Source organism: Squalius cephalus (assembly GCF_949319135.1).
Source record: "Squalius cephalus genome assembly, chromosome: 24".
Classification (NCBI taxonomy): Eukaryota; Metazoa; Chordata; class Actinopteri; order Cypriniformes; family Leuciscidae; genus Squalius; species Squalius cephalus.
Genome location: NC_137145.1, coordinates 17,892,560 through 17,913,233, shown reverse-complemented (window position 1 = coordinate 17,913,233; position 20,674 = coordinate 17,892,560). Strand labels below are relative to the sequence as shown.

At 38.1% G+C, this 20,674-nt stretch overlaps 2 protein-coding genes across 9 annotated transcripts in view; both read left to right on the top strand.

Annotated features, from left to right (window-relative positions):
* LOC307152417 (protocadherin gamma-C5-like) overlaps positions 1–20,674 on the top strand; it is a gene marked incomplete at its 5' end in the record, with an annotated part of 153,623 nt that overhangs the window by 2,789 nt on the left and 130,160 nt on the right. For 2 of the 8 annotated variants that reach the window (XM_079861032.1, XM_079861021.1), the window contains one exon: positions 4,551–6,977. The exons of 2 other annotated variants lie outside the window; for them this stretch is intronic. In XM_079861032.1, coding sequence (XP_079717158.1) covers positions 4,566–6,977 — 2,412 coding nt within the window. Of the gene's footprint in view, positions 1–554; positions 3,249–4,550; positions 6,978–17,378; positions 20,150–20,674 lie in introns of those variants that run through there. 4 more of the 8 variants (XM_079861023.1, XM_079861034.1, XM_079861020.1 and 1 more) reach the window with 4 other exon arrangements.
* On the top strand, positions 14,052–16,695 carry LOC307152426 (protocadherin beta-16-like). The gene has a single exon (XM_079861063.1). The coding sequence runs from the start codon at positions 14,093–14,095 to the stop codon at positions 16,586–16,588; it is 2,496 nt and encodes an 831-aa protein (XP_079717189.1). The 5' UTR covers positions 14,052–14,092; the 3' UTR covers positions 16,589–16,695.

Genomic DNA, 20,674 nt, shown 5'->3' with positions numbered 1-20,674 from the left:
TAAATTTATATAGCCTACTTCCTGCACACCTTTACCAATATTTGAAGGCTGCATTCATCAGGTCCGAAAAAAGGTCTGTTTTTGAAGAAAATGATCTGTATTATTATTGTTTTTTTCTATTATATTTTATTAATGTGAATTGCGGTCTGTTTTGATTAGAAAAAAATAACATGGCATTGGCTAGTAAACTTGTGTATTTGGTCTGTGCTAGATTTAAGTTTTGTTGCTTTGTTTTCTTTTTTGTTTTAGTTTAAAATTCAAGCTTAGTTCTTTGGTAAGTTTTAGCGTAGATGGTTTGAAAGTGTTTGAACATTTATCATTGTGAGGCCAATAGTACAGTATATCCTACATGTGCGTTTAAACCTACTACAGAAGTTTGGTTGAAGCTGTGAATAAAAAAAAAAAAAAAAAAAAAAAAAGTTTCAGCACCTCGGACATGGACAGCGACAACACTCTCTGTTTACTTTTTCCTCTGAATGCGAGACCTTTTTTTTTTTTAGCTAATTTCCAATATATTGCCTATATATTTATGTAAATGATTATTTTACAAAATTACGCGATGAAAAACACTACGATTCCACTTGGTTGATCCCTGTTGTCATTTCATACATGAAAGATGCAATTAACAGAAAAATACTCACAGTGTCGCTATTCACCAAGAGTGCAGACTGATGCGTCTCTCCTCCCACACTTAATGTATGCAGTGTGAGCTCTGTCTGGTAGAATAAACGCCGCACAAAATGGAGTAACAGTCCGTCGACCCCGAGAGAATTATTAGAATATCATCCGTCAAAAAATAATTACTTTTGGGCAGGTGCAACATCAAACCTTCAAAAATGGAATACAGATTATTTTCAGTTCCTTTCTTTGCGTTTTTCGTTGCTCTCCTTCTGTTTCCTCTGACAATCGTCTGTGCAGATCTGAGCTACAATATTCCGGAAGAAACGAAGCGCCAGTATGTGATTGGAAATATAGCCAAGGATCTCAGGATGGATGTAAAACAATTATCTGCTCGTAAAGGTCGGATAGACACGGAGGACAGCAGCAAACGGTATTGTGATATTAATTTGAATACTGGTGATTTAATATTGTCAGACACAATAGATCGAGAAGAGCTTTGTGGTTCTCGAATGTCCTGCATTCTCAGTTATGAGCTCGTCCTGGAAAACCCTCTTGAAGTGCACAGAATAATTTTGCAAATTCAGGATATAAATGACAACGTGCCACAATTTCCAAATGAGCGTATTAATTTTGAAATCACCGAATCAGCAATTAAAGGCCAGCGATTCCGTTTGGATGAAGCGCATGACTCAGATATTGGACATAACGCGGTCAATAGCTACTCACTGGAGAGAAACAAACATTTTTTTTTGAATGTTCATGATAGTGCAGATGGAGGGAAATACGCAGAACTCGTGTTGGAAAAGGAGCTGGATCGTGAACGGCAGAAGGAGATAGATATGATCCTCACAGCCACTGATGGTGGTTCACCGCAGAGATCTGGCACTGCTGTCATACACATCACTGTTCTAGATGCCAATGATAATGTCCCAGTATTTAGTCAGCCTGTTTATAAGATCACTCTGGCTGAAAATACTCCTTCAGGAACAGAAATAATCAGAGTGAGCGCCACTGATGCTGATGAAGGTCCAAACGGGGAAGTGATGTATGAATTCAGCAGAATTTCAGATAAAACTGCAAAATTGTTTTCTATTGATAAAACAACAGGACAAATTGTGGTGACTGGAGAAATTGATTATGAAAATGAAAGGAACTATGAAGTTGGAATTCAGGCCAAAGATGCCTCTGGATTGGCATCAACTGCTAAATTTATCATAGATATAACTGATATTAATGATAATCCACCTAGAATCATCCTTAAATCTTTGAATAACCAGATACCTGAAAACTCTGATCCAGGTACTGAAGTGGGAATCATTAATGTTCAAGACAAAGACTCAGGAGAAAACCGGCAGATTCGTTGCTCTGTTCAGCAAAATGTTCCTTTCAAACTGAACCCATCTGTTAAAAACTATTTCTCTCTAGTAACTACAAAAGCTCTTGACCGAGAGAAAGAATCTGATTACAACATTACCATCACAGCCACAGATGGAGGATCTCCACCATTATCCACGTCCATGACAATTCATTTATTTGTCTCAGATGTGAATGACAATCCTCCTGTGTTTGAGCAGCAGACATACAGTGCTTATATAAGTGAAAATAACAAACCAGGCACTTCTGTTTGTTCTGTCAGTGCAAATGACCCAGACTGGAGACAGAACGGGACTGTACTGTACTCTCTGGTACCCAGTGAAGTCAATGGGGTCCCAGTGTCCTCATTTCTATCTGTTAATGGAGAAACAGGGGTGATTCATGCTGTAAGATCATTTGACTATGAGCAGTTCAGAAACTTCAGTGTCAAAGTTGTTGCCAGAGACAATGGTTCTCCTCCACTCAGCAGTAACGTGACTGTGAAAGTCTTCATAACAGATGAGAATGATAACTCTCCACAGATATTATACCCTGTTCCAGATGGAAAGTCTTTAATGACTGAAATGGTCCCTAAAGCGACTCTCTCAGGCTCTCTGGTCTCCAAGGTGATCGCTGTAGATGCTGACTCTGGACAGAACGCATGGCTGTCCTATCAGATCTTGAAATCCACTGATCCGGGACTTTTCTCCATTGGTCTCCATAGTGGAGAGATCAAAACACAACGAGACATTTCTGAATCTGACAATATGAAGCAGAACCTTGTTATTTCAGTGAAGGATAACGGTCAGCCGTCTCTATCTACAACCTCTGCTGTGAATTTACTGATTTCTGACAACCTTTCTGAAGTTCCTGAACTGAAAGATATGACTTATGAGGACAGTAACTCTAAAGTAACGTCATATTTGATCATTGCATTAGTTTCCGTGTGCACCTTCTTCCTGACGTTCATCATACTGATCTTGGCAGTGAAGTTTTGTCACAGGAGAAAGCCCAGACTGTTGTTTGATGGAGCAGTTGCTGTTCCCAGCGCCTATCTGCCTCCCAACTATGCAGAGGTGGATGGAGCAGGAACTCTCCGCAGCTCTTACAATTATGACGCGTATCTAACCACAGGCTCGCGCACAAGTGACTTCAAGTTTGTGACATCGTATAATGAAAACACACTTCCTGCTGGTGGGACTCTAAAAAATGAAGACAATATTCAGTTTGGCTCGAGCATGATTACACTAGATGTTACAGGAATTGATGATGAGGTAAGAGAGGCTTAATTCCTCTAGACTCCTTTTATTTTTGCATTTTGTGGTGTCTCCGCTGATTATACATTTTAAAATGTTATTAGAATTAATAATATCACTTACTTCATTAAGGGGGCTCCAATTTAAAGAAAGAACTAGGGTGCTAATATATTAAAAGCTCACGCTGTATTACATAAGTATGAAAGTACTACCATCTTTCTTCTTTTACAGCATTTCAATAATTTTATCTAGCAAATGCTTTTGCCACTGCTATAATGAAAACAATTGAAATGGTCAAGATTATTTGGCTCGCGAATTTTTTATCTCATAAATGTATTTACTTCCTACACACCTTTTACAGTACTTGAACGCTGCATTCATCAATTTTTGTACACAAAAACAAAAGGCATTGGCTAGTAAAGTTGTGTATTTTAAGAGTTCAGATGCAAAAGCCTCTAAGTGCCATCTGAAATTTTCTTCTAGAATGATAATTTTGATCAAGCGCGTATATTTAATTTCAGCAGTTTCACTTAAATGGCAATGAAAATAACCTATTAATTGTCATTTAAGTAAAATTACTGAACTTAAATATACGAGCTTGATCAAAATGATCATAGAAGAAAATTTCAGATGGCACTTAGAGGCTTTTGCATCTGAACTCTTCATTTGATCTCTGCCAGATTAAACTTTTTTTTAACGATATTGTGTTATTGTTCTACTTTAAAAACGTTCCTTTATTCTAAAAACGTAGATGGTCTAAATGTGTTTCAACATTTCACTATGAGTCTCATAGTACAGTACTTCTGAGTTTGTTTGAAGCGGCTAGCAAATGATAAGCCCTTTTATTTAAAAAAGAATTTACGCGCTTTTTAAATATGATTTCAAAGTTACGTAAGTACTTTATTGTCCATTATCTTTAAGGTCATCAGGTTTCAGCACCACAAACATGGACAGCGTCAGCATTGTCTGTTGTTTATCTCCGAATGCGTGACCTTTTTAGTTCCCTTCCAAAATATATAGATGCATTTAAATGATTATTTTACAAATATCCCCGTTGACAAAGATCCGTCTTCACTTGGTTATTCACTGTTGTCTTTTTAATAAATAGATAAAAGATGCAATTAACAGAAAAACACTCACAGTGTCGCTATTCACCAAGAGTGCAGACTGATGCGTCTCTCCTCCCACACTTAATGTATGCAGTGTGAGCTCTGTCTGGTAGAATAAACGCCGCACAAAATGGAGTAACCGTCCGTCGACGCCGATTTAATTATTACAATATCATCCTTCAAAGATTATTTACTGTTGGACAGGTGCAACATCAAATCTTCAAAAATGGGATACATACTTTCTTCAGGTCCTTTGTTTAAGTGTTTCGTGGCTCTCCTTCTGTTTCCCCTGAAAACCGTCTGTGCAGATCTGAGCTACAATATTCCAGAAGAAACGAAGCGCCAGTATGTGATTGGAAATATAGCCAAGGATCTCAGGATGGATGTAAAACAATTATCTGCTCGTAAAGCTCGGATAGACACGGAGGACAGCAGCAAACGGTATTGTGATATTAATTTGAATACTGGTGATTTAATCGTGGCAGACACAATAGATCGAGAAGAGCTTTGTGGTTCTCGAATGTCCTGCATTCTCAGTTATGAGCTCGTACTGGAAAACCCTCTTGAAGTGCACAGAATAATTTTGCAAATTCAGGATATAAATGATAACGCGCCACGATTTCCAAATGAGCGTTTTAACTTTGAAATCACCGAATCAGCAGTTAAAGGCCAGCGATTTCGTTTGCATGAGGCTCATGACTCAGATATTGGACATAACGCGGTCAATGGATATTCACTGGAGAGAAACAAACATTTTGTTTTGAATGTTCATGATAGTGCAGATGGAGGGAAATACGCAGAACTCGTGTTGGAAAAGGAGCTGGATCGTGAACAGCAGAAGGAGATAGATATGATCCTCACAGCCACTGATGGTGGTTCACCGCAGAGATCTGGCACTGCTGTCATACACATCACTGTTCTAGATGCCAATGATAATGTCCCAGTATTTAGTCAGCCTGTTTATAAGGTCACTCTGGCTGAAAATACTCCTTCAGGAACAGAAATAATCAGAGTGAGCGCCACTGATGCTGATGAGGGTCCAAACGGGGAAGTGATGTATGAATTCAGCAGATTGTCAGATAAGAATGCAAAATTATTTTCTATTGATAAGACAACAGGACAAATTGTAGTTACTGGAGAGATTGATTATGAAAGTGAAAGAAACTATGAAATGGGAATTCACGCTCAAGATGCATCTGGATTGGCATCAACTGCTAAAGTTATTATAGATATAACTGATGTTAATGATAATCCACCTAGAATCATCCTTAAATCTTTGAATAACCCGATACCTGAAAACTCTGATCCAGGTACTGAAGTGGGAATCATTAATGTTCAAGACAAAGACTCAGGAGAAAACCGGCAGATTCGTTGCTCTGTTCAGCAAAATGTTCCTTTCAAACTGAACCCATCTGTTAAAAACTATTTCTCTCTAGTAACTACAAAAGCTCTTGACCGAGAGAAAGAATCTGATTACAACATTACCATCACAGCCACAGATGGAGGATCTCCACCATTATCCACATCCATGACAATTCATTTATTTGTCTCAGATGTGAATGACAATCCTCCTGTGTTTGAGCAGCAGACGTACAGTGCTTATATAAGTGAAAATAACAAACCAGGCACTTCTGTTTGTTCTGTCAGTGCAAATGACCCAGACTGGAGACAGAACGGGACTGTACTGTACTCTCTGCTACCCAGTGAAGTCAATGGGGTCCCAGTGTCCTCATTTCTATCTGTTAATGGAGATACAGGGGTGATTCATGCTGTAAGATCATTTGACTATGAGCAGTTCAGAAACTTCAGTGTCAAAGTTGTTGCCAGAGACAATGGTTCTCCTCCACTCAGCAGTAACGTGACTGTGAAAGTCTTCATAACAGATGAGAATGATAACTCTCCACAGATATTATACCCTGTTCCAGATGGAAAGTCTTTAATGACTGAAATGGTCCCTAAAGCGACTCTCTCAGGCTCTCTGGTCTCCAAGGTGATCGCTGTAGATGCTGACTCTGGACAGAACGCATGGCTGTCCTATCAGATCTTGAAATCCACTGATCCGGGACTTTTCTCCATTGGTCTCCATAGTGGAGAGATCAAAACACAACGAGACATTTCTGAATCTGACAATATGAAGCAGAACCTTGTTATTTCAGTGAAGGATAACGGGCAGCTGTCTCTATCTACAACCTGTGCTGTGAATTTACTGATTTCTGACAACCTTTCTGAAGTTCCTGAACTTAAAGATATGACTTATGAGGACAGTAACTCTAAAGTAACATCATATTTGATCATTGCATTAGTTTCCGTGTGCACCTTCTTCCTGACGTTCATCATACTGATCTTGGCAGTGAAGTTTTGTCACAGGAGAAAGCCCAGACTGTTGTTTGATGGAGCAGTTGCTGTTCCCAGCGCCTATCTGCCTCCCAACTATGCAGAGGTGGATGGAGCAGGAACTCTCCGCAGCTCTTACAATTATGACGCGTATCTAACCACAGGCTCGCGCACAAGTGACTTCAAGTTTGTGACATCGTATAATGAAAATACACTTCCTGCTGGTGGTACTCTAAAAAATGAAGACAATATTCAGTTTGGCTCGAGCATGATTACACTAGATGTTACTGGAATTGAAGATGAGGTAAGAGAGGATTAACTCCTCTGGACTCATTTTCATAAGGTTTGCTGTTTATCCGGGTTTTTTTTTTTTCTGTTTTGTTGATTCAGAGTTAGTTGTTTATGTTATTTTCTATATCTTTGAATGCCAGGAGTTTAAGAGAAAACGTTAAGCGTAAGGCTTTGTTTTTGTTTAGAATTTTTCAAGAATCTCACTCTATTGCCTCTGATGTTAATTTTTGGAGATCACAATGGGGTAGTGATATTTGGCTGTCTCATGGAACAGAACACTCAGCAGGGGTTTCTTGCCTGAAAAATAATGGTGGTGAGGTTTTGCATTTGGACTGTGATAAAAATGGCCACTTTATATGCTTAATTTTAAAATGTTTTAGTGTATTTTTTATAGTAGTTAAAATTTATGGATATAATAGTAAATCTGATAGTGACCAGTTATGTTTGTTGGAGGAAAGGCTTACACATTGATTATCCAAATATCCTGATTCTTATTTAACAATAGGGGGTGATTTCAATGTTGTTTTAAATTAATAAATAGATAGGTGGTCACCAAGACGACCTTCAAATTTAAATTTAAAATTGTTTATGGACAGATTTGATCTGATTAACAAATGGAGAGAGAAACATTTAGATGATATTGTGTATACTTGGAGTAACAAGGATGTCTCTAGAAGTTTTAGGATTGATTTTTGGCTTGTCTCTTACCATTTTGATGGGAACAATATTTTTGTTAATGTTATGGAAACACCATTAACTGATTAATCAAAATTAATATTTCTCCAAACACAAATTGTAAAAAGTATCATTCATACTGGAAAGTGAATAGTTCTTTGCTTAAATTGAGTGCTGTTAATGGTCACTGGAACTGGAATTGGAAAAACTCATTAATTATTATTGGATTAAAGCCAAAAAGGAAGGTTTGTTTAGTCATAATTGGGAATTATTAAAATTAGAAATTGGAAAATATTTGAGGAAGTTTAGAAGCACATTAATTCAATCACAATGTCTTATGGAAGAGAAAGTTGTTAGTGAAATCTTAGCCATTCCCACAGTGGACCTGTTAGAAGTACAGAGATTGCATCTAACAGAGCTGCAAAACGAGCTTCATAATATGTACAGAATGCGAGCACAAGGAGCCTTTATTCTATCAAGGCAAAAATGGTTAGAGCATGGAGAGCAGATGTCTGCTTATGTTTTTAAACTTGAAAAGCCAAGGGCTAAACTAAATTCTGTTTCTAAAATGAATATTAATGGATCTATTACAGAAAATTTTGACATAATTTCTAGCTTTTGCCAAAATTATTACTTTCATTTATACACTTCTAAAATCAGTGAGCATAATATGACATCTTTTTGTAAACATTTAAAGAATGTCAAAACAATTACTGAGAAGGACCAAAAGTTATGTGATTTCCCAATAACTATTACGGAAATTAAGCAAGCTATTGAACGTTTAAAATTGACTAAATCACCTGGTAACGATGGAATTACTACGGAGTTATATAAGCAGTTTTCTGAGATTCTTGCCCCATTTCTTTTTGAAGTATACTCTGAAAGCTTAAAGTGCTCACAACTTCCAACTATGACGCAAGGTATAATTAGTTTGATTCCTAAATCCAAGAAAGATTTGTTGCTTATTGATAATTGGAGACCCATTAGTCTGTTGTATAATGACTATAAAATATTTGCTCATGCCTTTGCCCAAAGGTTCAAATTAGTATTAGATTCCATTATTGACGAAAATCAGTCTGGGTTTGTGAGAAACAGACGTATATTTAATAATATCAGACTTATTTTTGATCTTATTGATTATTCTGACCTTATAAAAGATGATAGCTTTATAATTTTTTTTAATATTTTTTCAAAGCCTTTGATTCTGTTGAGCATCCATTTTTTTTTTTTTTTTACTGTTTAGAACACTTTGGGGTTAAGGCTTATTTCTGTAATGCCATGAAAACTCTTTATGCAGGTGGAAATAGTTCTGTGAAATTAAATAATGGCACTACACAAAGATTTTATCTGGAAAGAGGAGTTAGGCAAGGTTGCCCAGTTTCTGTTTACCTCCTTCTCATTGTTGCTCAGGCGTTTTGTCACTTCATTAAATCATGCAAGATAAAAGGAATTCAAGTTGAAGAGAGAAGTGTCCTGATAAGTCAGTTGGCTGATGACACAGCTCTTTTCTTGAAAAATGTTGATCAAATTCAGTCAGCTGTCAAGTTCATAGAATTTTTTTCCAGTGCCTCAGGTCTCTGCCTTAATTTATAAAAATGTGAACTGTTTGCTTTAAAAAGTTGCCATGCCAGAACAATTTGTAATATTCCTGGAAAGGATGATCTAGCTTATTTGGGTAGGGTTATTACTAAAAATGAACAGGAGAGAATCTCACAAAATTTTGACCCTGTGATTAAAAAAAGTAAAGAACAGATTTAATATTTGGTTACAGAGGGACTTGTTTCTCAAACGTTGTGTTCTGCTGTCTAAGGCTGAAGGTATTTCTAGGCTTACTTATGTAGTTACTTGATACATACAGATATTAAAATAAATAAGATAATTGATCAAAAAATGCTGAACTTTTTGTGGAAAAACCGTATACATTATATTAGAAAATCTGTAATTGTTCATTCATATAAAAATGGTGGGCTTGATTCTATTTTTTCTATGTTTTGAAATCTATTATAAATAACACTATTTTAAATTAACTGGTTGAAATATTTTCTAAAAAACACTAATTCTGTGTGGAATATGAATTCTTTTCATGCTTCAACTTCCCTGTTTCCCCTAAAGAATTTGCCTCTGTAATTGGTGCTGTTTCTTCGGGTGTTGTCTCTTTATGTAGAGGTATTTCATACTCTAAACATGTGTCTTTATTTCATTTAGCTGATGCGTTCTGTGGTAAAGTTTGTTTTTTGACAAGCAAAAATAATAATAAGGCTATACATTCCCTTTTTCAAAAAGAAGTAGCGAGTAAACCACATGTCATTTCCTATTGGTCAAGGTTTATTGGACCTTACTTCAATTAAAGGTCAATGAAATTTAATTTAAGATATTGCAAAAATTTTACCCCGCTAAAAATTTTCTATCCAAGTTTAACAAAGACATTGAACAAAACATTATTCATTTTGTTTTTTGCTAAAACTGTATGTCATATTTTTTTGGCTCTGTCAATAAAAAGAGGTTATGGTAGGAAGTTTCTAAATTTATTAATGACAAATTGGAATGCAACTTTCTTTTGTTATACGAACATTTTTTTTTTTGTTTGTTTGTTTTTTTCAAATATGAAAAGAGTCTGGAAAATGAAGCGTATATTGTTAAGTCTTGTAAATTTAGTAATCAGAAACCTCTTATTTATGTGGTATTGAAATAAATTATATGGTTTCCATTGATGACTGTACAAACAAAAAAAAAGCTGTTAAAACCATTCATTCATTGAATACATTTAAGATTTTGTGAAATAACAAAGACTTTTATTTTTTGTTTGGTCTATTATTCAGTTTTGTTTTTAATCACTTTCTTGCATTTTATATGTTTGTATCCTTAACCATAGCATTTTTGTTTTTGTTTGTTTGTTTTATTTGCTCCTGTTCTGTAATTTTTGTTCAAGTAATAAAAAAATAAAAATATAGCTGCGAGCAGCGATTACGGGCCCAAGCCGGTGGCACCGCAACCCCGATGCCTTTAGTTACCTAAAGGCACCGGGGTGGCGGTGCCGCCGGCTTTGGCCCTTCATCGCTGCTCGCAGCTATATTTATATATATATATATATATATATATATATATATATAATCTTGAATGTATTTTTTATCATGTTGAAAAAGTTTGGTGTGAATAAAATAAACCACTTAGGAGGAGTAACTAAAAACTCAGAGTCTGACATATCCAAAAAATCCACATTCAAACCAAAATATCTGACTTCCTGTTGCTCGGAGCTAATGACTGTAAATTAGAAAGTTGTCCGGCTCGATGAGACCAATATGCGTACTGATTTTTGTAACTGTGGGTAAAAGTAACCCCCCCACTTTTGATAAAAGCATTTTGAAAGTGACACACTTCCTGCTACCAGTTGGTGGCGCTATAACTTTGACTCACAATAGTTACATCCATCTGACCGGCCTCTTACCATGAACACACTGCTGAAGTTTCATCAAGATCAGTTAATGTATGCAGAAGTTATAACACTTCGTGTTTCTCTTTTCTCGCCATAAATTTGTTTCCTCGCCACGGCCAAACCGTTCGAGATATCAAAAATCCGTCCGCAATTTAGCATCCTCAATGTCTTGACTTCATGCACACCGAGTTTGGTGGCGATTGGATGAATTCTCTAGGAGGAGTAGTTCACATTCCACAGCAAGCGTTTTCCAAACAACCCATAATAGCTGACTTCCTGTTGGGCGGAGCTAATAACTTAGACTGCGGAAGTTGTTCGGCCCGATGAGATCTATATGTGTACCGAGTTTCATATTAATTCATGCAAGTGTGTTTGACATATGGACCAAGTTTTCAGACCGTGTTCAAGGGGGCGCTGTTGAGCCCCCTGCCACGCCCGGGTACCAGCTTCAGCCCGGCACTGATGGCCGTGGGTTCTGACCTGTGTGTAAAGTTTCAAGAGTTTTTGAGCACGTTAAGGACCCCAAAAGCCCCTGAAACCTTGATTAACAATATAAAAGCAATAGTCAAATCCCCCCCTCCCCTCACACACACAGAGACACAGAGAGAGGGAGAGAAAATTCTTCAGAAAATCCACATTCAAACCAAAATATCTCTTTTCCTGTTGGTCAGAGATCGTTAATGTAAATTAGAAAGTTGTCCGTCTTGATGAGAACAATACACATACCAAGTTTTGTTGCTGTTGATAAAACTAACCCCCCCCATTTATGACTAAAGGTGGCGCTACTGAGCCCCTCACCACGCCCGTTTCTGAAACTTTGCACAAGTCTACGGGCTAATAAGTGTGATGTGTCTGTCGAGTTTCATTCAATTTCAAGTATGTTAAGAGTCTCAAAAGCATCAAAAAACAATATTAAAGTTTGATGCGTTGCCACGACAACAGTATTAAAGATATCAAAAATCCTTTCACAGGTCTACATCTGCCGTGTGTTTACATTATACACATAAAGTTTGAAGCAAATCGGGTAAAAATAAGAGGGTGATTTCAAAGCATTTTGAAAGTGACACACTTCCTGCTGCCAGTTGGTGGCGCTATAACTTTGACTCACAATAGTCACATCCTTGTGTTCGGCCTCTTACAACGAACACACTGCTGAAGTTTCATCAAGATCAGATAATGTATGCTGAAGTTATAACACACTTCCTGTGTCCCTTATTCGCCATAAATTCGTTTCCTTGCCACGGCCAAACCGTTTGAGATATCAAAAATCCGTCCGCAATTTAGCATCCTCAATGTCTTGACTTCATGCACACCGAGTTTGGTGGGGATGGGATGAATTTTCTAGGAGGAGTAGTTCACATTCCACAGCAAGCGTTTTCCAAACAACCCATAATAGCCGACTTCCTGTTGGGCTGGCGTGAAACTTGACAGAGGGAAAGTTGTTCGGCCCGATGAGATCTATATGTGTACCGAGTTTCATATTAATTCATGCAAGCGTGTTTGATATATGGACCAAGTTTTCAGACCCCGTTCAAGGGGGCGCTGTTGAGCCCCCCTGCCACGCCCGTTTCTGAAACTTTTCACATGTCTACTGGCTAATAAATGTGATGTATCTGTCGAGTTTCATCCAATTTCAAGCATGCTAAGAGTCTCAAACGCATCCGAAAAGAATATTAAAGTTTGATGCGTTGCCACGGCAACAGTATCTAAGATATCAATAATTCTTTCACAGGTCTACATCTGCCGTGTGTCTACATTATACACATAAAGTTTGAAGCAAATCGGGTAAAATTAAGAGGGTGAATTCAAAGAATTTTGAAAGTGACACACTTCCTGCTGCCAGTTGGTGGCGCTATAACTTTGACTCACAATAGTCACATCCATGTGATCGGCCTCTTACAACAAACACACTGCTGAAGTTTCATCAAGATCAGTTAATGTATGCAGAAGTTATAACACACTTCCTGTGTCCCATTATTCGCCATAAATTTGTTTCCTCGCCACGGCCAAACCGTTTGAGATATCAAAAATCCGTTCGCAAGAATTCATCCTCAATGTCTTGACTTTATTCTCACCGAGTTTGGTGGCGATCGGATGAAATCCCTAGGAGGAGTATTTCACATTCCATTGTATGCGTTTTCCAAACAACGTATAATAACCGACTTCCTGTTGGGCTTTTGTAAAACTTAGAGCACGAAAGTTGTTCGGCCCGATGAGATCTATATGTGTACTGAGTTTCATATTATTACATGCAAGCGTGTTTGATTTATGGACCAAGTTTTCGGACCCCATTCCAGGGGGCGCTGTCGAGCCCCCCTGCCACGCCCCGGTACCAGCTTCAGCCCGGCCCTGATGGCCGCGGGTTCTGACGTGTGTGCAAAATTTCAAGAGTTTTTGAGCATGTTAAGGGCCCCAAAAGTGGCAAAAAGGCAAAAAAAAAAATAATGAAGAAAAAAAAAAAAAATAATCCTTACGAAAACAATAGGGCCTCCGCCCTTTCAGGGCTTGGGCCCTAATAAAAAACAACAACAACAATAATAATAATAATAATAATAATAATAATAATAATAACAATGCACAACATTTACAATTTAATATAAAAAAATAATAGTACAACGAATTTACTCACTTAATATAAATGTAGGGTTTGTCAAAATGTTCTCATCAAATCTGTCTGTGAGGTCATCCTGTTTCAGCACCACATGCCTGGACAGCGCCATCACTGACTGTTGTGCTATACCTCGAAAAGAGTCTCCGGTTTTCAGCTTTTACAGTATAATTCGTTTAAGTGAATAAATATTGCACAGCAACGGGCTTTGAAAAATGCTAGACTTTATTTGGTTCATTCCTGTCGTCTTTTAATAGAACACAAGCAAAATGCATTGAGTAGAAATATACGCACAGAGTCGCTGTTCACCAAGAGTGCAGACAGATGCGTCTCTCCTCCCACACTTAATGTATGCAGTATGAGCTCTGTCTGGTAGAATAAACGCCTCACGAAATGGAGTAACAGTCCGTCGATGCTGTTAGTATTATTGGAATATAATCCTTCAAAGACTAATTACTGTTGGGCAGATGCAACATCAACAATGGAATACAAATTATTCTCAGTCCCTTTCTTTGCGTTTTTCGTCGCTCTCCTTCTGTTTCCTCTGAAAATCGTCTGGGCAGATCTGAGCTACAATATTCCAGAAGAAACGAAGCGCCAGTATGTGATTGGAAATATAGCCAAGGATCTCAGGATGGATGTGAAACAATTATCTGCTCGTAAAGCTCGGATAGACACGGAGGACAGCAGCAAACGGTATTGTGATATTAATCTGAATACTGGTGATTTAATCGTGTCAGAGACAATAGACCGAGAAGAGCTTTGTGGATCTCAAATTCCCTGCATACTCAGTTATGAGCTCGTCCTGGAAAACCCTCTTGAAGTTCACCGAATAATTCTGAATATTGAAGATATAAATGACAATGCACCACAGTTTCCAAATGACCGTTTTAACTTTGAAATTAGAGAATCAGCAATTAAAGGCCAGCGATTCCGTTTGCATGAGGCGCATGATACGGATATCGGTCAAAATGCTATTAATAGCTATTCACTGGAGAAAAATAAAAATTTCATCTTGACCCTACATGATACTGCGGATGGAGGGAAATACGCAGAACTCGTGTTGGAAAAGGAGCTGGATCGTGAACAGCAGAAGGAGATAGATATGATCCTCACAGCCACTGATGGTGGTTCACCGCAGAGATCTGGCACTGCTGTCATACACATCACTGTTCTAGATGCCAATGATAATGTCCCAGTATTTAGTCAGCCTGTTTATAAGGTCACTCTGGCTGAAAATACTCCTTCAGGAACAGAAATAATCAGAGTGAGCGCCACTGATGCTGATGAAGGTCCAAACGGGGAAGTGACGTATGAATTCAGCAGAATTTCAGATAAAACTGCAAAATTGTTTTCTATTGATAAAACAACAGGACAAATTGTGGTGACTGGAGAAATTGATTATGAAAAAGACAAAAAGTATGAAATGGGAATTCATGCCCAAGATGCCTTTGGATTGGCATCAACTGCTAAAGTTATCATAGATATAACTGATGTTAATGATAATCCACCTAGAATCATCCTTAAATCTTTGAATAACCCGATACCTGAAAACTCTGATCCAGGTACTGAAGTGGGAATCATTAATGTTCAAGACAAAGACTCAGGAGAAAACCGGCAGATTCGTTGCTCTGTTCAGCAAAATGTTCCTTTCAAACTGAACCCATCTGTTAAAAACTATTTCTCTCTAGTAACTACAAAAGCTCTTGACCGAGAGAAAGAATCTGATTACAACATTACCATCACAGCCACAGATGGAGGATCTCCACCATTATCCACGTCCATGACAATTCATTTATTTGTCTCAGATGTGAATGACAATCCTCCTGTGTTTGAGCAGCAGACATACAGTGCTTATATAAGTGAAAATAACAAACCAGGCACTTCTGTTTGTTCTGTCAGTGCAAATGACCCAGACTGGAGACAGAACGGGACTGTACTGTACTCTCTGGTACCCAGTGAAGTCAATGGGGTCCCAGTGTCCTCATTTCTATCAATTAATGGAGATACAGGGGTGATTCATGCTGTAAGATCATTTGACTATGAGCAGTTCAGAAACTTCAGTGTCAAAGTTGTTGCCAGAGACAATGGTTCTCCTCCACTCAGCAGTAACGTGACAGTGAAAGTCTTCATAACAGATGAGAATGATAACTCTCCACAGATATTATACCCTGTTCCAGATGGAAAGTCTTTAATGACTGAAATGGTCCCTAAAGCGACTCTCTCAGGCTCTCTGGTCTCCAAGGTGATCGCTGTAGATGCTGACTCTGGACAGAACGCATGGCTGTCCTATCAGATCTTGAAATCCACTGATCCGGGACTTTTCTCCATTGGTCTCCATAGTGGAGAGATCAAAACACAACGAGACATTTCTGAATCTGACAATATGAAGCAGAACCTTGTTATTTCAGTGAAGGATAACGGGCAGCTGTCTCTATCTACAACCTGTGCTGTGAATTTACTGATTTCGGACAACCTTTCTGAAGTTCCTGAACTTAAAGATATGACTTATGAGGACAGTAACTCTAAAGTAACGTCATACTTGATCATTGCATTAGTTTCCGTGTGCACCTTCTTCCTGACGTTCATCATACTGATCTTGGCAGTGAAGTTTTGTCACAGGAGAAAGCCCAGACTGTTGTTTGATGGAGCAGTTGCTGTTCCCAGCGCCTATCTGCCTCCCAACTATGCAGAGGTGGATGGAGCAGGAACTCTCCGCAGCTCTTACAATTATGACGCGTATCTAACCACAGGCTCGCGCACAAGTGACTTCAAGTTTGTGAGATCGTATAATGAAAACACACTTCCTGCTGGTGGGACTCTAAAAAATGAAGACAATCTTCAGTTTGGCTCGAGCATGATAACACTAGACGTTACTGGAATTGATGATGAGGTAAGAGAGGCTTAACTCCTCTGGACTCCTTTTTATTTTTGCATTTCGTGGTGTCTCAGCTGATTATACATTTTTAAATGATATTAGCATAAATAATACCACTCACTTGATTAAGGGGGCTCCAGTTTAAAAAAACAAAACAAAAAACAAAAACAAAACACTTGTGTGGTAATTTATTAGAAAGCTAACGCTGTACTACGTATAAATGTATAATCTTTATTCTTTTACCGCATTTCATATCAAATGATTTTGTCACTGCTAATGAAAACAATTTAAATACTCCACATTATGTCGCGAATTTCTGATCTCATAAATGTATTCCTACAAACCTTTTACAGTACTTGAACGCTGCATTAATCAATTCTGGACACAAAAATATAGAGAAATTTCTCTGTTGTTGTTTTTTACTATAATATATATTATTTATAATTTGCTAGTAAAGTTGTGTATTTAATCTCTGCAATAAGTTTGTTTCGATATTGTGTTGTTTTAGTCTAAATACCAAACATATATATTTTTTTTTCTTAAGCTTTAACGTAGATGGCCTAATTTATTTTAAATATTTAACTTTGACGCTGATTCAATCTACATCTACGTTAAGTCTTACTAAATTACTAAATTAGGCTAGTTTGAGGCGGCGAATAAAAGGATAAGCCTCCCTTTCTTTAACAATCGGATTTACTCGTATATTTAATATGATTTCAAAGCGTGAGTAGTTTCTTGTCCAATATCTTTGAGGTAAGCAGGTTTCAGCACCATATATGTGGACAGCGACAGTACTGTCTTTTGTTCATCTCTGAATGCGTGACCGTTATAGTTCCTTTCCAATACGTAGATGTATGTAAATGATTATTTTAGAAAAATACGCGTTGACAAATAAGACTTCACTTGGTTATTCACTGTCGTCTTTTCGTTAAATACGTGAAAGATGCAATGAACAGAAAAATGCTCACAGTGTCGCTATTCACCAAGAGTGCAGACTGATGCGTCTCTCCTCCCATACTTAATGTATGCAGTAAAAGCTCTGTCTGGTAGAAAATTGAAGATTGCATCAAACGCCGCACAAAATGGAGTGACCGTCCGTCGACGCTGAGAGAATTATTTGAATATCATCCGTCAAAAGATTATTTACTGTTGGGCAGGTGCAACATCAAATCTTCAAAAATGGAATACAAATTATTTGCAGTTCCTTTCTTTGCGTGGATCTTTGCTCTCCTTCTGTTTCCTCTGAAACTCGTCTGTGCAGATCTGAGCTACAATATTCCAGAAGAAACGAAGCGCCAGTATGTGATTGGAAATATAGCCAAGGATCTCAGGATGGATGTGAAACAATTATCTGCTCGTAAAGCTCGGATAGACACGGAGGACAGCAGCAAACGGTATTGTGATATTAATTTGAATACTGGTGATTTAATCGTGGCAGACACAATAGATCGAGAGGGGATTTGTGGTTCTCGAATGTCCTGCATTCTCAGTTATGAGCTCGTCCTGGAAAACCCTCTTGAAGTGCACCGAATAATTCTGCACATTCAGGATATAAATGACAATGCGCCACGATTTCAAAATGAGCGTATTAATTTTGAAATTAGAGAATCAGCAGTTAAAGGCCAGCGATTCCGTTTGGATGAGGCGCATGACAAGGATATTGGACATAACGCGGTCAATGGCTATTCACTGGAGAGAAACAAGCATTTTGTTTTGAATGTTCATGATAGTGCAGATGGAGGGAAATACGCAGAACTCGTGTTGGAAAAGGAGCTGGATCGTGAACAGCAGAAGGAGATAGATATGATCCTCACAGCCACTGATGGTGGTTCACCGCAGAGATCTGGCACTGCTGTCATACACATCACTGTTCTAGATGCCAATGATAATGTCCCAGTATTTAGTCAGCCTGTTTATAAGGTCACTCTGGCTGAAAATACTCCTTCAGGAACAGAAATAATCAGAGTGAGCGCCACTGATGCTGATGAGGGTCCAAACGGGGAAGTGATGTATGAATTCAGCAGAATATCAGATAAAGCTGTACAACTATTTTCTATTGATAAGACAACAGGACAAATTGTGGTGACTGGAGAAATTGATTATGAAGATGAAAAAAACTATGAAATGACAATTCAGTCCAAAGATGCATCTGGATTGGCATCAACTGCTAAAGTTATCATAGATATAACTGATGTTAATGATAATCCACCTAGAATCATCCTTAAATCTTTGAATAACCCGATACCTGAAAACTCTGATCCAGGTACTGAAGTGGGAATCATTAATGTTCAAGACAAAGACTCAGGAGAAAACCGGCAGATTCGTTGCTCTGTTCAGCAAAATGTTCCTTTCAAACTGAACCCATCTGTTAAAAACTATTTCTCTCTAGTAACTACAAAAGCTCTCGACCGAGAGAAAGAATCTGATTACAACATTACCATCACAGCCACAGATGGAGGATCTCCACCATTATCCACATCCATGACAATTCATTTATTTGTCTCAGATGTGAATGACAATCCTCCTGTGTTTGAGCAGCAGACATACAGTGCTTATATAAGTGAAAATAACAAACCAGGCACTTCTGTTTGTTCTGTCAGTGCAAATGACCCAGACTGGAGACAGAACGGGACTGTACTGTACTCTCTGGTACCCAGTGAAGTCAATGGGGTCCCAGTGTCCTCATTTCTATCTGTTAATGGAGATACAGGGGTGATTCATGCTGTAAGATCATTTGACTATGAGCAGTTCAGAAACTTCAGTGTCAAAGTTGTTGCCAGAGACAATGGTTCTCCTCCACTCAGCAGTAACGTGACAGTGAAAGTCTTCATAACAGATGAGAATGATAACTCTCCACAGATATTATACCCTGTTCCAGATGGAAAGTCTTTAATGACTGAAATGGTCCCTAAAGCGACTCTCTCAGGCTCTCTGGTCTCCAAGGTGATCGCTGTAGATGCTGACTCTGGACAGAACGCATGGCTGTCCTATCAGATCTTGAAATCCACTGATCCGGGACTTTTCTCCATTGGTCTCCATAGTGGAGAGATCAAAACACAACGAGACATTTCTGAATCTGACAATATGAAGCAGAACCTTGTTATTTCAGTGAAGGATAACGGTCAGCCGTCTCTATCTACAACCTGTGCTGTGAATTTACTGATTTCTGACAACCTTTCTGAAGTTCCTGAACTTAAAGATATGACTTATGAGGACAGTAACTCTAAAGTAACGTCATACTTGATCATTGCATTAGTCTCCGTGTGCACCTTCTTCCTGACGTTCATCATACTGATCTTGGCAGTGAAGTTTTGTCACAGGAGAAAGCCCAGACTGTTGTTTGATGGAGCAGTTGCTGTTCCCAGCGCCTATCTGCCTCCCAACTATGCAGAGGTGGATGGAGCAGGAACTCTCCGCAGCTCTTACAATTATGACGCGTATCTAACCACAGGCTCGCGCACAAGTGACTTCAAGTTTGTGACATCGTATAATGAAAATACACTTCCTGCTGGTGGTACTCTAAAAAATGAAGACAATATTCAGTTTGGCTCGAGCATGATAACACTAGATGTTACAGGAATTGAAGATGAGGTAAGAGAGGATTAATTCCTCTGGATTAATTCCTCCCCCTTTTTATTTTGCATTTCGTGGTGTCTCCGCAGATAATACATTTTAAATGATATTAGAATTAATAATATCACTTATTTCACTAAGGGGGTTCCAATTTAAAGAAAGGACTTGAGTGATAATTTATTAGAACCTGACGCTGCATGATATACAGTATGTATAAAAGTACTATCATTTTTCTTCTTTTGCCGCATTTCAAATTATCTTATCAAATGCTTTTGCCACTGCTATAATGGAAACAATTTTAATGGTCCAGATTATTTAGGTCGCGATTTTTTTATTTCATTAATGTATACTTCATACACACCTTTAACAGTACTTGAGCGCTGCATTCATCAATTATGGACACAAATACAAAAGTCTGTTTTTGAGAAATGTCCCTGCATATATTTCCCCCCCTGTTATATTGTGTTAATGGGTATAGCGGTCTTCAAACGAGTTTAGAAAAGATAATATGGCATTGTCTGATAAATTTGTGTATTTGATCTC